Source organism: Myzus persicae, unplaced genomic scaffold (genome assembly GCF_001856785.1).
Source record: "Myzus persicae strain clone G006 unplaced genomic scaffold, MPER_G0061.0, whole genome shotgun sequence".
NCBI lineage: Eukaryota > Metazoa > Arthropoda > Insecta > Hemiptera > Aphididae > Myzus > Myzus persicae.
Genome location: NW_019103933.1, coordinates 159,764 through 180,634, shown reverse-complemented (window position 1 = coordinate 180,634; position 20,871 = coordinate 159,764). Strand labels below are relative to the sequence as shown.

Genomic DNA, 20,871 nt, shown 5'->3' with positions numbered 1-20,871 from the left:
CAAAACAATTGGTACCTACAATTCACAAATTTCAAACATTGACTACAATTGTATGACATTGTTAAATATTTTTAAAATTTATTAAAATGAACTTGTCATCAGCGCCTCGATGGTTCCATATTTTATAAATACAGAAAGCCTAATAAAGAGGGAAGGAACACTTGCGAGCCATCCACACTATCGCCTTACCGTGGGCGATAATGGTTCATTATAATAATTTAGTACGTGTCCGAAACGAAATCGTAATAATTTAACCAGGGTTATCTATATCAGAAGCGTTTGCTGACAATTCCAAAATCATAAAATACATTAATCTATTTGCCTTGATTTTATTCAGTTTGTGTTCGCTGTCGGGTGTGGTGTTAATATTATATTTGTAAGTACAGGTATTATGCACTTTAAAACAATGTGCATTTTATATTAGAGTAGAGATTAAAACGGTTTCAAATTTAATATTCATTAAAAAAGTACAATGATAGCAAAAAGCGTTACAGTACTGATTTTAGGGATTTTCGTAATCGATGGGTCAGCTGCAGATAGTATTTTTATTGAATACAAATCCCATACAGGTATATTTTTTAAATTATACGTTAAAAATACACTGTCTATAGCACTTTATAGTTTTGTTTAAATTTTAAAACTTCAGTGAGATATATTGATATTACATTACCTATTGACTGTTTTTGCACGGTTGAAATAATTGATTTCGTTGATGTTTTGTCTCAGATTACTACGACGTTACCGCGATTTATAAGACACAGTCAGTGTATAATACTACAGGAGAAGAAGGCAATATTAAATATTAAATTATAAATGGAGTTTTCAAAATTCTAACTAAACTTAACCCAGAAATTGACTATTTTCAGGAAATTCTTTCAATAATTCCAGATGCTCCGGTTGCAAAGATGTGGAAATTCATTTGAGAACTAATGCTATTGGTATGCCAATTGAGTTTGATGGAGTCATTCTAAGTTCCGATAAGAAAAGCTTAGAATTCATAGCAGACTACAAGTATCCGACCAATATTCTCACGCGAAACAAAATTGAGTACAACGTCAAAGAATGGGTCATTTCGCCATTCATTATGTCTAGTACGTATACTACTGCATTGAATTCTTTGTTCAAACTATAAAAAATATATAAATACTAGAAATTACACAAGGACGATATTATACTATTCGGACAAATTAAAAAAAAAAAAATCAAGAGTAATATAAAAAAGTTTTTCTACATTTCAATTAGTGTTTTGCAAATCTTTGATATTAAACACAATTTATTACATTAATTAAACGGAAATTTTATGTAATCTAAATCTGATAATTTATTTATTGAGTATGTACAGTAAAACCTCATTAATCCGAACCTCATTAGTCCGGATTTCGTTTAATCCTGACAGCCGTTTATAATACGTAAATAATGCTACTTTATGCCATAGATTAAAATAAACACGAAAACGAAGTATAAAAAGATGATGTAAGAAAATTTGTTTTGAAATTTAATGTAGATAAAGAAACAAGTGTTGTAAAAAGAATGCGGTTGGGACTAGATCAATCCCTTGATGATGCATTTTATCCAATAAATTTTTTTTTTTAATTTATAATTTACTATTTTTGATTATTTTGTTTAATATATTTTGTTATCTTTCATTATTTCGGACAACCTAGAGGCCCAATTAGTCCGAATTAATGAGGTTTTACTGTACTTAAATAAAACCATATATAGGTGAGTGTTTTTCACCCATTCTTTTCAAAACGAAAAAAATTGTATTATAATATAAAGTTGTTAAATGTAGATAATAGAAATTATTATATTATTTCAATGTGATCCAAAATGTCCAATTTCATGACATTGATGAACCTATAGAAACTTGGGTATATGAAAAATATCTGAATATCTTTTTTCAAACGTCCATTCTACCGTATTTTGCATTGACTTGTGTATTTTTGAAATATAATGATGATATATGTATATATATATATGTGAGTGTGTATAACAGATAATGCTGAAATTCCAAAGTTCTCAGAATACAATTTGTTACTGTGGAGAGCTAACAATAATGAAGAATCGTTCAAAATCAGATGGAAACAAAGAAATACAATTCAACAGTGTATATCAGTATCGTATATATTGAACGATGTGTCCAAGTGTACATTCACAATGATCTTAATTGATGAAGATAGTCCTAATAAACAAATCATAGGTTCTAATAATATTAAAGAATCGGTAAATTGGCGTTATATATATATGTACCTATATCAATATTAAAATATGTAACATGACTTACGTATACCTACCTAAAAGGTAACCTAATAACAAGTAACGTTTTTTTTTAACTTTACTTCAGATGAAGAAAAAACATAATCTATTTAATTTTACATATTGTCTTTGTAAACCTATAAATAGTAGTAAAACTCATTAGTTTTTGGATATTAGGTATAGTTGTTTTATTTAATTAAATCCGAAATTGTGAAATTCATGGCATTTAAAATCAAATAGCATTTTTTTAAGTAGTAAATAATAAAGCCATGGTATTAAGATCATGGGTAAACAAATAACCCAATTTTGAAAGTAAAAAATCCAATTTGAATATAACATGTATAGGTAAAAGATTTAAATTCAAACTTTGTATTTTACAGAGCCAGAGTGAATTAAAAACAATTTTGTTCAAAAATAATAATTGGTTATATGAAAACAAAACATACAGTTTAAATTGTAAACTCCAAAAGAAATCACTTAGAGTAAAAAAGCCCAACGCTAACCCATCATATTTTTATGACACATATGAAACAGTATACGTCAAGGGTTGTGAGATTGGAATCAAGCGAATAGCTCAGTGCACAGACGATAATGATGATATTGAGTACAGTAAGTAACATTGAATTTCGTAGTTAAGGAGTTCAATATGGGCAATTGTAATAACATTTGAGAAGAATTAAACTTTTAAATATTATATAGGTACTAATATTATACTCAGACATTAATTCAAAATATTTTAAAGGTGATGTTAGTTTCAACAATGGTTGTTGACTAATGGATATACTAATGTATATAGAAAATGGAACATATACTTACGAGTTATAGACACAATATGCACAGTAGCATTACCAAATAATCGCAATATATAGAGAACTTTATCCGTGTCGATTTTATTTTGTTAGTATCAATACCCGCTAATTTGTTACGAAAAAAAAAATGAGTGATTAACTTGGATTATCTTCAAAAGATAAATACAAAATAAAAAGCTATATTTATTAAATTCTTCATGCACTGTGTATCGCAATGTGAACATTTGGTAAAGACTTCAGTTTGTCCCACCCAAAACTTCTTTTTTGAATAAAACACGGACGGTGTGTGATGGTAGTATACATTTTAAAGCTTAAAGTTTAAACTGATTAGAATAATAGAACGAATACGAGTGGATACATATTCATAGAACTTTCATTTTATTATATGCGCGTAAGTTAGTCGTTTATTAATATAACAGCAGTGCGAATTTGTGATTCTTTCATCTCAAATCAAGCATCATCTCAGAAAATATTAAATGGACATCGAAAATGTTTTATATATAATTACATTTTAAAATACATATTGTATAACAATATTATATTCAACAGATAACGAAGAAATATTCACGATAACAGCGAAAGAATTACAAAATACACCATCTGCGACTTCATTGACATTCAATGTTTATCCATTTGGTAAAACATCAGGTATATGCAATAAAATCTATTTCGAAAAATCAAATATATTTATCAATAATATGCTTTCCATTATCCATGATAATTTATGGGAACAAAAAAATTTAATAAAAAACAGAACCGCGACTCTACTATACAGTAGGTGTCGAGTGTACCTTGTCATTGAGTAAGTTACTGTAAATTGTAATGTACCTATTGTTAAATTTGAATTCAATTAAAAATCAATGGATACAAAAAAATGTATAAGCAGAGTGATTCACCAGCATGATCACCCCTTTTTTTTACTTTAATAATGAATTTGTTCAAATTCTTATTTTTAGAATTTTAAAATGTACTGAAAGACCATATTTTCAAATTCTTGAATTTTTTTGTATTACTTAAGGAGTGTTCTGTGGTGATACAAACTTCTGTTTTTCAAATAAAAACCGCCCTCTTTTATTGTTAATTAATTAGTGATTTTATTATTGTACCACATTGAAAATTCGAATGTGTAGTTTTTTAGTTATTACAATTTTCGTATTGAGAGTAATAGTCCTTAAAACTAGTTTCACATAAATATTAAATATAAAATAGACGTAAAATGATATCTAGTATTTATTATGCTTGGGCCAGTTTTATTAATTATTTATATTGGTAAATTAATATTAATGGCTAAAATTTTCAAATCACCTTAGCCCCCATATCTTAAATCATTATTATGTAGGTACCTTTTATCCTTAGAACACAAAATTAAATAACTCAAAAACTATTGGTACTTACGAATTTTCAAAAAAATTGTTTACTGTATAATCTATTGTTGAATAGGGATGTTTTCATTTGAAAAAAAACAGAAATTTGCATCTTCAAAAAACATTCTGTTAATAGTACAAAAAATTTCAAGCATTTGAAAACGTGATCTTAGAGTATATTTAAAAATTAAAAAATCAGATTTTAAAAAACTGCATTACCGAAGAAGAAAATGGTGAGAGCGTGCTTGGTAAATCGCCTTGTATATAGTCTTTATTATATGGAAATATATTTCATGATATTACGTTTTCAGATATTGTTATAAAAGTAATTTATTTTGCTATTAGTATTATGGAAGGATAATCTAAAAATGTTGACGAAAATATAGATTTCATTGTATTATTATTAATATTCAATTACTATAATAGTATACATTTATTTAATTTAATATTGTTATTAACTTTTGAGTCAATACCATCTTACAGTAGAACGGAGTAAATAAGTTTGTGGTATAGTAAATTGTATAAAATGTAATGCGTGGTCCCTAAACATTACTTAAAATTTTAAATATAAATTGGCAGTTATATATAAGCAATGCTGACACTATTTTAGCTGACTCGCTCAGAATTGTTTTTGAATGGCATTATGATTTATCATTAAATACAAATCTAACACTTATATAACCTACATATAGCTCAGCTCAAGAGTCTAAAAATCTGTAGTAAAAATTAAACTTATTAACTTCGACGAGACACAAGACCTATGTGCATTTATATTTTTAACCCACTATACACAATTACATTGTTTATACGAGGGTGATTCTTGCATTGAAATAATTTAGTTGGTGCGAAATTAATACGTTTAGATTTTTCTATCGGAAGATAGTCTTGAGCAAAAAGTGATAGATTTCTCCTCACTTATTTAGTCGAATGAATAAAAAAATGAGCTGCTGTTGAGGATTCCCGCAACATTTAAATTGATACGAGTTATTTACTAGTTAATAGTAAGTAGTAAATTCGTAGTATACAGAGTGATTCGCTAATCATTTATAATTTTCACCACAATTTTTTCCTTTAATAATGAATTTATTCAAATACTTTCAGGAAAAATTATTGATATTGTCATTTGAAAAAAAGGTTTTAACTACCTATATCTAAGTAACTCTCCTCGAATGGTATAAAAAAATCTAAATATTTGATAATATTATGGTCCTTACGAATACTTAAAAATTCCAAAAATCAGAATTTGAATAAACGAATTATTATTTCAGGAAAAGTGGGTGTAAGAATTCTTTGTGAGCCATCTTGAATAACACGGATATACACACTTATATATAGTTAACACATTATACCTTTGCATTGAAATTGTTGTTACTTAGTCTACACACCACGGAATAAATCATTGCCATCTTCAACTTGCTTTAACGGTGGATTTGAGCACAAAGACGGTTGCGTGTGTCCTGTTGGTTTCAAAGGCGATAATTGCGAACAAGGTAATATTGATTTGTCGAACCCATTAAATGTTTCAAAAATGTAACTAAATACTCAGGCTCCAACGTTGTATCTGTAGAAAATGTATGTGAATACTAAACATAAGACAGGATCATAATGTAATATTATTGTTATGTTCATCAGCGTGTGGGCCCAACACGTTTGGCTTCGACTGCTCTGGAATGTGTTCAATACGCCTAACGCAGTGCCGGCAGATGATGTTTTGCACCAGCGGTTTTGGGTGTAAGTGTCCGGTGGGCTATAGCGGGGACGACTGCTCCACAGGTAGGCGCACATCTCATTGATTAAATGCAGCGCTCAAATTTACCGTGGACCGTGATCCCGCAGAGTCACTCTTCTTTAAAAAAAAAAATAACTAAAATATTCCAATCAATAAAATATTTTTTATAACCAGGTACCCGCACATTTGTTTGCACTTTTGCTCCCCCATCTACTTTTTTTCCAAGTCAACCACTGATTGTAAGACGTAGATACCCATACACAACTTATACATAATTAGTACGGTACATTATATACTCTACGCGCGTCATAATTAACTAAAATCATAATATACACGCAATGTCATCATAAGCCGTTTAGCACGTTAATATAGGTAGACCCCTAACGTAATTGTTTTTGTGTGTGTGTGTGTCGATCACAAAAATTTAGAATGCATGAATGGTACATACGGCGCAAACTGCGAGCAAACATGTTCCAGCGGTTGTAGTTCGAAATCGTGTGACATTTACACTGGCGTTTGCACTGAGGGATGCAAGACGAGTTACATTTTGCCATACTGCATAACAAGTAAAACTAACCTAAAATTATATAATTACGATTACAATATGATGACGTTATGAAAAAGTGTTTTAAATATTATTGATTTTGTGACTACAGAGTATCCTTGGCTCAAGCGTCCGCCACAGTTGGAATCGTGGGACGTTATCGGGTCACTAATGCTTAAAATTGATTTAAATTCTGAAAACATAGACGGCAGTAAAAATATGAAATCCGAGTATTACCAAATAGTATTCAAAGTAAATATCATATATTTCATTTACTTGTACATAATATTATATGATTCCATTTCGCATTTGTCCAAAATAAATAGGTAAAACATTATAACCATTATAACATAATAACAATCATTAGTACTAATTAGCATGATTGTCAAATTAAAATATATAATTACCGGCATATTGTACAGAACCATATTCTTTTAATAAGCAGTAGAACGTAAAAAATATCATAAGACTACAATTAAATTCACAGATCGAAGCAGTTAAAATAAAGTAATTATAAGTATTATTTTTGCTGCTGTAGTTCTATAATTCTATATTGTACAAAACCATAAATAATAAATATTTAATGTTCTTAAAAATGTCCTGTAGGTATCTGCCAACCCATTTAGTAATTAGTAATGAGTATATTAGTTTTTTTAGTATGAATACTATATAAATATTATACTTACCTGCCCATTGTACTTTATTAGCCATAATTTTACAACAAATATATCCATACTGAGTATTTTGAAAATTTATCCAGTGAGAAATTAAAACACCTTTTTATTTATGCATCTATACCTAATAAATATTATATACATTTAAGATCGCTACAGACGAATCGGAATTTCAATACCCGGAAATCAAAGAAATCGGACAACAGAAATCCGTAATAGAAATCATTGACAATCTCCAACAGGGAATATCGTACACCTTCGGTGTGATTCTAATTTCAGAAGACGGAAATTACAACACAGAGGATATAAAAACAGTCAATTACTCGACCAAATGCATATGTATACATTATACTTATAATTATCTATTATAAACTTTAAATATTTTTTTTTATATGTAAAAAAAATAATAATGGAACGATATTAATTACTTTTTGTAAAATACAGTACCAAGAAACACAAACTACAATGTAAACTTAACGAGTGGCACGGATTACATCAATGTCACTTGGAACAAGGTATAGTTGCGATATAATTGGATATTATGGTGTTTTTTTTGGTCCCTTTTTTCATTGTTTAGTTTTGAAAGTTGAAACCATTTAGGTATGTTATTGTGTTTTGTCTCCTGTAGCTCAGCGATCAAAACGAAGGAAATTGCAAAATAACCGAGTACTTGTTAGAACTGAAGCTGGATCGTGCCGCTATAAAGCAACAAAGTTATTCAGAAAAAGTCAAATCTAATGATAATTATGGGCATATATTTGAAAATCTACTACCTGGCGAAAAATATACTGTTCAAGCAATAGCGATTTTGGCTACAGGTCAAACCAAACCATTAAACATATCATATGTTTACACCAAGCCTCGTGGTAGGCAATAAACCATTTCAAAAAATAACCATCTACTTTACAGTTACTTATACCTATTTACAGTACATGCATAACATTTAATAACCAACCCATTTTTTTAGGATTTATCCAGATGAAAAACATAAAAACAAAAATATTTAATAATCAGAGTTTGTTATTAACGTGGGATATTGATGAAAAATACGAAATTTCATTGAATTACATAGTCAAATATAAGGTAAAAACTAAAAACAATGTACGAAAATTGTAAAAGTGTATATTATTATTTTCGAGAAACAATATTAAAATTTCGTGCATTAGGATATGTCACTGATAACTGGAAAATCAATTTGCAATTTAATATTGTAAAATGAAAATATGAGAACATTGTATGCTAAAATGTTAAAAACTGTACAGGTGAATAAGTATTTCAGTTGTTCTCATCGAGTTGTTACAAATAACTGGACATCGCTGATAGTTAACAATCAGACTAGACAAGAAATTTTGGATTTGATACCGAATACACAGTATGTTTTAAAAGTTGAGCCAAAAATTACAGATTATACTTACAACGACAACGAGAATATTATTTTTGTGAAAACACCTATTTCCAGTTAGTTGTCTTAATAAATATCAGTATTAAACATTCATAAATAGCTTATGAATAAAATAAAAATATTATAGTAAGGCACTTTCAATTATAGGTCCACAATTAATACCTATAATGAATGTCGAAAACGATTCGTGTATCACCAATCAAACTGCGAACTTTAATTGGATGATAAACATGACTGAGTGTTCTAAACTAAATGGTTTCTTTCAAGGATATCACGTCATACTTAAGGTCAGTATCCACACATTTCTACCTATACCTCTATTAAATTTTTCCGAGTAATTTTTGTTTTACTATGATGGCGTGAATTCACATAACTACACAACGCATTAAATAATTTTAGTAATTTTACAGATATTTATATTAACTTTAAAATAAATGATGCCATGTTCGATATAGAATATTTTCGAAGGAACACAAGTAGCAAAATCTACCAAACAAAACAGTGTGATCTTCGATGAATTAAAACCCGATACCAACTATGAACTGCAGGTTTACGTTCTGACAAATCACGGATACAACTCGAACCAAGGACTGTTCATACCATTTAAAACCAAATCAAAATGTAAGCATCACATTCTCTAATATTATTTAAAAACCATAATTTAGTCTAAATGCACTTAATTCTGATTAGTAATTTTAGTATACCTGCAGTAGAATAGCCAGATATTTTAGGTTAAGACGAGGACTAGAATAAAAATAATATACCTACCTACATTTTCTATCTCTAATTAAAGATTAATCATTATTATTTCATATTTTTGTTTGATCAAAATAGTTTTTTAAAAAAATATGCAGTAATATACAATTTATAGCTAAAAATAAAAGATGGTTTCTGACACTAAACCCGATGCATTAATAAATTAAAGTATACATGAAGAATTTATATTCATGTGCTTATTGTGCCTAGAAACGTGTATATTAAGTACTAAAGTAAATTCTGTTTGACAAAAACAATTAATATTTGATAATTTAATCAGCATTACCTCACAATAAATAAATAAAAATGTGTCAGTAGTTTAGCCTGAAAAAAAATATCCGAACAATAGTTGCATTTTACAATTTATCTACCAGTGACAAAAGCATCCAACAGTGTTCAACAAAGCGAGAAGAACATTTTTAGCATAAACCACAAGTCCCAACATACAGTTGCGACTTGCGCTAGAGGCTCGAACTTTCAACGCGCAAAAGTTTAAATTGGCCTTCTGGTTAAAATAAAGACCAACAATCTTTGAAAGTGGTCAAAAAATATCAAAAATTGTACAAATAAAAGTAATGGATTGGGTGGATTGATGTCAGCTTAATGTTGTCCTGCTAAGTTTACTGGGGTTAATATATAATTAATGTGTTTAAAGCATAAAAAATAATAAAAATAAAAAATGAAAAAAATGAAAAAAAATACTTTAGTAACGATAACTTAATATACCTACCTACCATCAAAAGGCCATAGGCACAAATGCCGAATAGGGTGGACAGGTAACCTAGCTTAATGACACTAACTGTTATGCATAGAATAACCTATCTTGTGATATTTAGATGTGTATAAATATCATTTTTATACGTTACAGTTTTAGATCCTGCGGTGGAAGAATTAATAGTTTATAAGAAAAACTTGATACACAAATTAATTGGAATTAGGTGGAGTTTTCCCGACAATTATATCATCAACGGTTTTATTGTCATCGCGATCAACAAGAACAGTACGAATAATACAAAGAAAATTACTGTAAAACCCGAAAGATGCATTGCTTGGCCAAAATTCTACTGCACTACTTTTGAGGACTTAATACCCAACAACCAATATACGATTGAGGTAATAATAAAAGCTCAGATATTGTAACAAATGATTCTTTGGCAAGTTTGCTAGAGAGTAAATTCTAATATTCGTTTCGCATCATTCTGGTTGTAACGGAGTAAACTTGTTAACTGTGCATATTTTCCCCTAAATGTACTTTTTTTGCTAACTTTTGAACAATTATCACGAATATGTCTTTTACATCTTTTTTATTATTTTTAAATTGGATTGCATTACCTAGAAATAAGTGACATTTTTATGTTTTGTTCTCATAATTATTTCGTTTGTTGTACGAAATAAATATACCATTTTTGTATTGATTTATTTTGCAACAAAATCTTAATAATATTTTAATATTTTACTTTGTTAACATTTTGTAATATATTGTTTTTTTTATGAAGGTAAAAGCCAAATCACAAGACTATCCTACAGGTGGTTTGCCAGCGTCAGTCGTCAGCGATTTTAGTGAAGGGTGTAAGTGCATTGATTTTGTACTCGATTACACTATAAATAAAAACGTGCACTTCAGGCTTATTGAAAGTTCAAGCGTTGCTCAACATTAAGTCTAAACAGTTTCAGATACACCAGAAAATCTCAGGGCAATAAACGTAAGTTCCGTGCACATTTTAGTGGAATGGGACATTCCCTGGGTATTCAACGGTGTATTGAAATCATTCATAGTCAGCACCGAAGAGATTTCGTCTAAAGATATCGCTAAGGTCCATAACAATAAATCCGAAGTGGAGATACAGGTCACAGAAGAAATCCCAACTTACAATTATACGGTAATAATGGTTAAAAAAAATTGTAAATTCCACTAGAAACACAATCTACGAGTTAAATAAACAAAGGGAAAAACTAATTTGTATTTAAGCGATATAATATTATGACGAATATTATCATAGAACATTGGTCCGGAATAAAAAGTCATAAAAACGTATAACAATAATATATTCAGTAGGTAAGTTTGTAAGTACTATTGCTCTTTTGCCTCTATTTAATTTTAAATAATATAATACAATTAAACAAGTTAGAAAGCTCACTCTAAGAGAGTGATATAAATTCCCGATTTTTAAACGTATTTTAATACAACGCAATAAATTACAATTTTATACATAATTTACGTACACTAACTACGGACGATAAATAAATACCTATTACTATCAACAATCGTGACTATATGTACTGGTAACAACGGGCGGACGGACACAATATAAAGTGTTCGAAACATATATTTGGAAAGCAAAACTACCATTCTAAACAAGACTTTGTTCAGTAATTTAAAAAGAATCTTTAAAAAATTTAATTATAATTAAAAATTATTATTGACTTGCCTAAGAAAATGAATAAAAGGATTACAAAAATAATATGGAATCAAAGAATACACCATAAACCATCACATTATACAACAAACTAACGAATTAATTTTCCACATCCGTCGGTCACTCATTGTAGTTTAACAATGTGTTCGAAATCATAAATATAACAATTGCCAATTGCCAATTTGGTTGCTGACGAATGATGGACACGGAACAAATATCTGGAGATATTATTAAATTAAATAGTATTTATTTTAGCTATTTGTATACTAAAACCATGCATATAACTTATACATAATACATATAATTAATAATAAATATGCGCTTAAAATGAACAACATTTCCTAGACAAACAAAATATGCAATTATTAATTCAAATCTGAGTACTTCAATAAGTTATAAGTAGGTACTAGGTAGTATACATTATTCACCATTTTTGTCTGAGATAATCATGATATATGGTAGATGTTTTATATTGTAACGTATCTATTTCAGATATACAACTTGAAGCCCAATACCACATATTCAATCGGTGTGTTGTCGAAGACTTCATCGAACGATAAAATCAATAAAATACAAGTAACGACTCTTCCGACTCCTACAGAAATTTAATTATATCCGCTAATAACATTTGCAGCTCTGATATCTGAAATAAAACCCGATGGGTCATACCTACTCTAATAAACTACTAATACTTATTACATTGATTTACAATATATTATTGTAGAAATACAACGGAAGGTTAGTTTAAGCTAATAGTTTAAGCCCATTGAATTTTTTCGTATTAAAGCCATTATATATGGAGTGATCCATTCAATTGAAGACGCTCATTATTTCAGAAAACACTAGTTTTTTATAACATTATTTTTACATAATTTTGTGTAGTTTAAAAACAATATTTTTGGACAAAATTATATTATCACTATTTTTATTGTTATAATTTTACGCAGAGGCACTAAATTCTATAAATATTTTAGTTAGATATTAATATATTATCTTATATTAGTAAGTAACATTCAAAATAAATGGTGAGATGATATTTTGTGGTTAGGTTGATAAATGTAGTTAAATACTGTAGGTCAGTACATCAATATAGATGGGCTAAATAATATGTTATTATTTTTTTTATTGAATAAAACATTTTGGTAATGTTGCCTATATGTCTTGTGATTAATGTTGACATTTAAATATGTGTTATCTATTATAATTTATAAAAACATTTTACAAATTACAAAAATATTTTAGGTCTTTCCACTGTATAAACATAAGCACTTATTTTCCCATTTAACTAGCAATTTAATGTGAGTGTTGGGTATTGTGAAATCGTTTAAATTTAAAAGTTAGTATAACGATTGGTTAGCAATTATTGTAAAAAGCTGTATATAATTTTCTGAATTAAACTTAAGGTTGTTCGAACGAATGAAAATACTAAGTAAATAAAAATTGGTGACTTAGTTATTTGATTGAGTTAGAAGATAAGGATCTAGTGAAGTCTGTTTTTACAAAAATCAGAGAAGTCATAGGACAAGATCCTTGGGGCAGGAAGAAGGAGTACAAAACAGTTCGAGTAGCAAACTGGTTTAAAGTTATAACAATATCGACCTAGCCGTTCATACGAAAATATACAATTGCAATGACCACGAGCACGATGAGTTGCCTATTAATATCCTTTCACAATATAAATTATACCGCACAGGAAAAATCAATCTAGCTAGATACCTACCAAATAAACACAGCATAGTTAGAGCTATGAAGAGAGATGGAACATGGTTTGCGTGAATAAGAAGTCACTGACTAGTGACTTTTTTCTTAAAGAGTGGATGATGAAAGGATTCATTTATAGTAATTAATTACTATAAGTTAATATAGTATGATTATTTTTTGAAAATTGGTGTTGAAAATTATACTAAAATACCACATCAACCCACGAAATTTCAGTTTTATTTAAATGCTATTGAGTTCTAAAATATTGAACGAATAGTAAAAAAAGGTCGTGACAAAATTGGTATAAACGGTTTAGTTTACAAAATTACACAGAAACATGACCAGAAACAAGACGTTCCAGAAGCAAATAAAACTTGATTGTACTTTCAAAGAACAAAATTTATTACCATGTTATAGTCTTGAAAATAATTCTTGGAACTTGTAATTAATAAATTATATTTAAAAAAAATAAATATTCTGTTCGACTAAAAGGGAATCATTATTCTATTTTTAATTGTATTAAAGAAAAACGGGTTTGGGCCATGCAGGATTCTGGATACTATATATTTGATACGTACTCGTATGTGATACAACAATAATAACATACGTCTATGTCATTAATTCATAACATTAAGAGCCGATATATAATGTACATAATATAATTTTAAGTAGGTATAAACAAATTAAAATCTATTAAATAAGGAATGTTCGGTACTACGATCATCAATGTCAAGTCTCATCATACAAGTGTACGATTATAGTTAAAAGGTTCGTTTTTAAAATAATGACTAGGAGAATGGATAAAAGTGTTATGAATGTGATCAAGTCGAGCTGGAACATTTAAGCGCATAAGTGCTAAGAGGAAAGAGCCGAAGAGGAGTCTACAAATTTTTAAGAACATAATATAATGTAGGTAGTAAAAGTTTGAAAAAAATCAATTTTCTGTTCATACTCAAAAATATTAAAAGCGAGTACGTTATAATGCTGAAAATGTTTCACTTGATTTCATCATTAATGTCTTCGAATCATTTTTAATACGAGCGCATTATTTTTGATACAAAATTACGGGAGTGGTGTCCTTTAAAAGAGTATTAAACTTTGTAAATTTGATTTTTAAAGTTCTAAATATAATGAAAAGATGAATAAATAATTCATGTAAACAGTAACACATGTATTTTAGCTTTTTTATTAATAATAATATTTATGTATTAATATTTACTATCCAATGATATCAATATTGTTGATGTTGACAATACAACATTTTAATTGTTCTTAAACTTAAAACTACGTATAATATATTAGTATAGATACATTTAAATGTAAATGATTAATATTAAGAAATAAGGACGATAATGAATTAGAATTCAAAAACACTAAACATTTACCATTTCAGTTTAAGGATTATCAGACAGAATAGAACTAAATTTTTTTGTTTAATGTCGATAAGTATTAAATCTTAAATATTCTGATTCATAATAGAATATAATTATACTAATAATATTATGTATTGTTCTAGCTTCTAAATATACTTACCTAATATTACCTATATTCCCGCTTCTTTAAAATGAATTCGAATCGCTATTACTATACCTATATAAATACAAAACAATATGACTCATTTTTATATGATGTATCTAAAAAAAAAAAGTAGATATAACACTTACACAAGAACATTTTTTCTTCGAAAATATTTTCTGGAGGATTATTAGCTATACAATTATAATTTAAAAGTATTTTAACATAGTGTGCAGTAGGTACTGATACCTACTAGTGACTCACCAGAACTCAGCGGTGAGTCAGATAAATAAGTTAATTTAATTTAATTTTTGATCCGATAAATATTTATGATTTATTAAAACTTAATAAGCCCCAATATCAATTAATTGTATTATCATTCCCCATTATTTTGAAATACAAATCAGGAATGTCAGACAACATAATTAGTAGCAACTAGCATTTTATCTTAAAATGTTGTTCAGAGTAAAAATGTATATCTAATATCTATTAAAACAATGAATATGATTGTTGTTATCTAACTATTTTCTTGTGATTATAAGCTCTGAACATTTTTCCAGCATTTTAAACTGCTGATATATTTTATATATACTTCGCATATTTTCAGATTTAATAACTTCTAATTAGTTAATAATACTAAATTAACTTTTAATGACCTACCTAAGAACCTAAATTTTACAATAAAACAATTATTAATTTAAAAATAATATTTTATTATATCAAATGATACCAAATTAAAAACTAGTTTAATATGTTATATGTTAGTTCTATAAAAAAAAGCTCATAAATTAAAACTATTAATATATTTTAAATTATAATTATATAATTTTGATCATACTTTATAAAAGTGGATGGAAAGCAGATTTTAATTACGGTTTACTATAATTTTGATCATACTTTATACAAGTGGGTGGAAAGCAAATTTTAATTACGGTTTGCTTTAATTTTATATCACATATTATGTATTTTTTATAGCATTAGATATTAATATAAATTATAGGTATTATATTGCTTTAAATATGGAACGAAATGCCGTCTAATTCTTTAAGTACCTATAATAGGTGTAAATAGTGGGTACTGCCGTTTATCCTAAAAGTTCCATCTCTAAGTCCTACTAATAATTTCTATGGCAAATAAATAAATCTAAATATAGTCTAGAAATGTTGTCTAAAAAAATTCTTTAATTAAGGGCCTATGCTATAAATTTTAAATTTTCTTATAGACTATTACTGTTAGAAAAAAAATTTAAATATTTTGTTACAGTTTTACGGGGATACTTTTGAGAAATACAATTCTAGTATTAGTACTATTTACAGCCCGGAGGAGAAGTATTCTCCGGAGGAGAAGTATTGACCGGAGGAGAAGTATTGGCAACATAGTTCCTTCTCCGGTCCTCGATACCATAGAAAAAAAAAAAAAAAAAGTACTATTTACAGATATTTTTTAAAACCAATTTCTTGTAATCTAAGATTATTTTAACATAATATCACAAGCAGAAAAAAAATAATACATAGATTCATATGATCATATCGATTCGTTGAAATATTATAATAAATATTGCAATTTGTTAATATTATTTACAAATACTTAATACAACTTTTAATTGATAATTAGTATTTATTTTTATTTGTATAACATCTATGCTTTAAGATGACGTTATACCCACATATTGTGTTGTCTCCGTCTATACGCATTTTAATCACTATGTATGATCAGAATAATCAATTCAACTCTATTGTTTTAAATATTAATCAATTTTAATTAATTGTAATTCAAGTTGAGATTATTATGCAGGGCCCTACCCGTAAGTTGATTTTTTTATATTTTAATTTTAAAGCAAGTTATAACAGTTTTTAATTTTGAACAAATTGTATGTAAAATTTTGAGTGCACACAGCTTGTTTAGTGCATACAAATTAAAATATAAAAAAATAATGTGGGGGACCTGAGGCCTGGATAATATTCATTTATTATTTCAATTAAAATTTGATGATAGGTAAAAGTTAAAAATAACACGGTAAAAATAATTATATTCTAAACACAAAATGTTGCTATACATAAGTAAGTATGAGACATAACACTTTTTTGTATTTGTATCATAATAATAAATAATATGCATTGCAATTAAAGTTTTTTTTTTTTTAAAACTGCATTCAGAATTAAATGTATAATGTACATTTTACAGTTTTCTACATTTTTCTAAAATTGTTGCCTATGAATTTTACATATAATGTATATTATATTACATTTTTATCATTTAAATTATATTTACTATTGCATTGTTCTAAAATGTTTAAAGATTTATTCAAACGAATGTATAGGTAGCGGTAGTTACTTCCATTGTTTTATATTTTGTTATTCTTAAAAATGGCGACGTAAAAAAATATTGGTACCAGTAATGGACCTATCCATAATAAACATAAATTGTGTCCGGTATCAGATAGAAAGTTAATGAGTGTTAATCATTAATAACATGATTAAAAATAAAAATTTCCGACAGTGTAAATATTTTTAAAGAAACCTTAATAATAGTCACTAATTCGCTATGACAAATTAAATATTTATAATCTCCTTAAATAATCCGACTTTCGTGAGTTGCGGTGTATTATACACAAAAACATGATATTTTGAAGTTATTATCCAATTAAAACCCAATGAAATTCATATTATAGACCAACATATTAAGCTATTGACAAATTACAACTACCTAGTGTTTATTATATATGTTTGATTTTATGCAATGAAGAATTAAATGTTATTCAAAGTTAATATAAAATGCAAGTCTATTACAATAAAAATGAATGCAAATATGTATTTTCAATTCATAATTTTTAAATATTATAGTTTTGGTTAACTAGGTCACAACTCACAATTTATTATAATTACCTATTTTACTATTTTAGGCTGGGTATTATTAAGTATTATATTGTATTTGTATATAATACTCTAAATACTGCTTTTCACTATTGACTTTGGTGTTTTTGTCAAAAATAACAGTATGCAATAGCATAAAGCATTGATTACACTAGTAGTGGATGGTACATTGGTACCTACCTATATCCTATGTATAATCAATGGTGATACTATAGGTAAGTATAAAATTGTGTTCATATAATATTAGGTGGGTAAGTAATATTCTTGGTTTTTGAACGGGGTGGGAGAAATCGGTAATATTCTATGATTTATATACTATATGAGTTCAATTATTCTACTTAATGGTATCTAATACGAACCTTACGAACCTATATAATAAATACATAAATAATATGTCTGGAAAATACATCAAACGAAATTATGGATCCATTTAGTATTTTCCACACTCGTCTAATAACACAGTAGATAGTATACCTTTTTTGGCTATTATTTATACATATATATTATAATATTAGTACTCATTAGTCATTAACCACCGCTGTTTACTCTTAATTTCATTTGTTATATTGTTAAATTATAGGTACCATATACCATACGTAAATCAATATACCTATGTATTACTTACAATATTATGCATATTATCATATTATGCAATGTCAATTAAGAAGTATAAACACATGTAAGTTTTTTAATTTCGACAAAACATCAACTAGTTATTACTAGTTAGTTAATTATACTATGCTATCATCCACATACCTATGAATTAAGTCGCTATACAAAGCATGGGTAAGTATAACATAATGGCAAACATAATTGTATAAAAAAGTTAACAAGTTTATTAACACACTGTGAATAATTTTAGTAATGTGCAAATTCCCGGAAATATTACCTAGACCAGGAATTTATCACGAATATTATAGTTTTTAAATATTGTCCATACATTTAAATGTTTGACAAAACTTATGGTTGTAAATGATCAGAATGACAAATATTTTGTACTAAAAAATTCTTAAATATTACAGGATATTATTATTGAGAAGATTTTTGGATAATTCCATTAACGTATTTACTTTGTAACATATACAAATCAAATTCAAATTATACGCTTCAATATCACATTCCAGTTGTCAAGGTAAATGGGATTTTAAAAATGTTACTTTATTATAATGAAGTTATACAAATATTAAAATATTTTATAATTAATTGATCTGTCAAGGTTTCAAGATTTTAAACTAAGCCTAATGTATTGTATAGTGCCACTGTAACAGAACTGAGAATAAGGAATACACACTTGAATACATAGTAACTTACTATAAATAAGCTCTACACTTATTTAACGAAAATAAAAAACTGTAGTATAATTTTCATTCGAAAATTCAAGATTTGTAATAAAAATATTTTTTCAAAAAGTAATAATTAAGTTTTTTAACGAATACTCTTGTAATATGTGCTCCATATCAATGCAATTTTTTTCATCCAGTGCAATTCGAACATAGTACGAATTTCAAACTATCTTACATGACTAATGAATAATGATGTAAAAATAAAAATGATGTAAATTTATATTGATATATTACATAGTGTCTAGCTTTATTTGTTGATGTGTCTGGATTTTTAACAAGTTATGCAAAATTGCTACTTTGTAGTTTGTTGGATTATTGTTTACAATAAAAACTAACTGCAAACAAAATTAAAAGTTAAATATTAAATATATATTTTTTACTTATTGAACGTTTCTATGTAAGAATGATAAAAATATATTGGGTTATAACTATTCTGTGTGATGACGTCGTACCCGCAGATATTGTCACTGAACTGCCACGAGTTTATCGCATAGGTGCATAGCAAAATATTCCATGTTCAGAAGAATCCATATTCCATCTTACTCTATACTCTATATCAGTGTTTCTCAACCTTTTTAAGTTACCGCCCCCTTGAGTGTCAAAAAATTTTTTAACGGCCCCTACAATGTGAGAATTCTATAATAATGGTTAGGTTAAGGGTATTTGGAAAATTTAAAAGAAAAAATTGAAATTATCTAATAACTCATGTTTTTATTTATTTTTTATATTTGATATATTTTTTATTTATAGTTCTAGTATTATGGTAATCTACCACCCAAAATTAATTCACCGCCCCCCTACCACCCAAAACTAGTTCATTGCCCCTCGGTGACATTTTACCGCCCACTGGGGGGCGATATTGCCCCCGTTGAGAACCACTGCTCTATATAGTCTATAACTTCGTAGTTCATTTATGTTACTAAAAATGAATAGCTACTATTATGGATATATAAGTAGGTAATAAAACTCATTCTTGAAATGTGGACTTATAATTACAGCTGTAAAGTGTAATCCAAAAGTTTTACCAACAAAACTATCTAATGTTTAAACTCTTGAACTAGTTAAAGTATGTTACCTAATAGATCATACCATGTCGAACAAGGTGAAAAATTCAAAAAAATTAATAAGCCAAGATAAAACATATATTTCAATAGAAAACGTTTCCCTACACAGATTTGGTAATTTTGGAATCTTTAATGATGATACTGTCCTAAAAACAATTAAGACTCTAAAAACGGTCCTGCGACAGGACATGATAATATTATAGTAGAAATGATCAAAGCTAACTCATCTAAACAAGTAAAACCAGTATTATACGTTTTCAATATTTCAGTAACCAACTCAGTCTTTCCGGGTAGATTCAAAACAGTAGTAGTGAGCCCAATATTTAAAAAAGGGGATAAGCACTCCATTAATAATTACCACCTAATATCCTTGACATCAAATAACGCTAAATTTTTTGAAAAAATACCCAAAAATGAATTACAA

General features: G+C 27.6%; 1 protein-coding gene across 2 annotated transcripts; it reads left to right on the top strand.

Moving 5' to 3' along the window:
• The first annotated feature begins 218 nt into the window (after positions 1–218).
• On the top strand, positions 219–12,662 carry LOC111036533. 2 transcript variants are annotated; one of them, XM_022318574.1, is made up of 21 exons: positions 219–569; positions 727–789; positions 867–1,091; positions 1,997–2,223; positions 2,637–2,865; positions 3,615–3,713; positions 5,806–5,919; positions 6,062–6,202; positions 6,587–6,724; positions 6,815–6,954; positions 7,526–7,715; positions 7,821–7,891; positions 8,005–8,242; positions 8,344–8,459; positions 8,639–8,834; positions 8,926–9,065; positions 9,234–9,399; positions 10,403–10,647; positions 11,031–11,103; positions 11,203–11,414; positions 12,444–12,662. In XM_022318574.1, the coding sequence occupies exons 1-21, from the start codon at positions 473–475 to the stop codon at positions 12,558–12,560; spliced, it is 3,237 nt and encodes a 1,078-aa protein (XP_022174266.1). In that variant the 5' UTR covers positions 219–472; the 3' UTR covers positions 12,561–12,662. The 2 variants fall into 2 exon arrangements, with proteins under 2 accessions (XP_022174266.1, XP_022174267.1); XM_022318575.1 differs by lacking the exon at positions 6,062–6,202.
• The last annotated feature ends 8,209 nt before the right edge of the window (positions 12,663–20,871 follow it).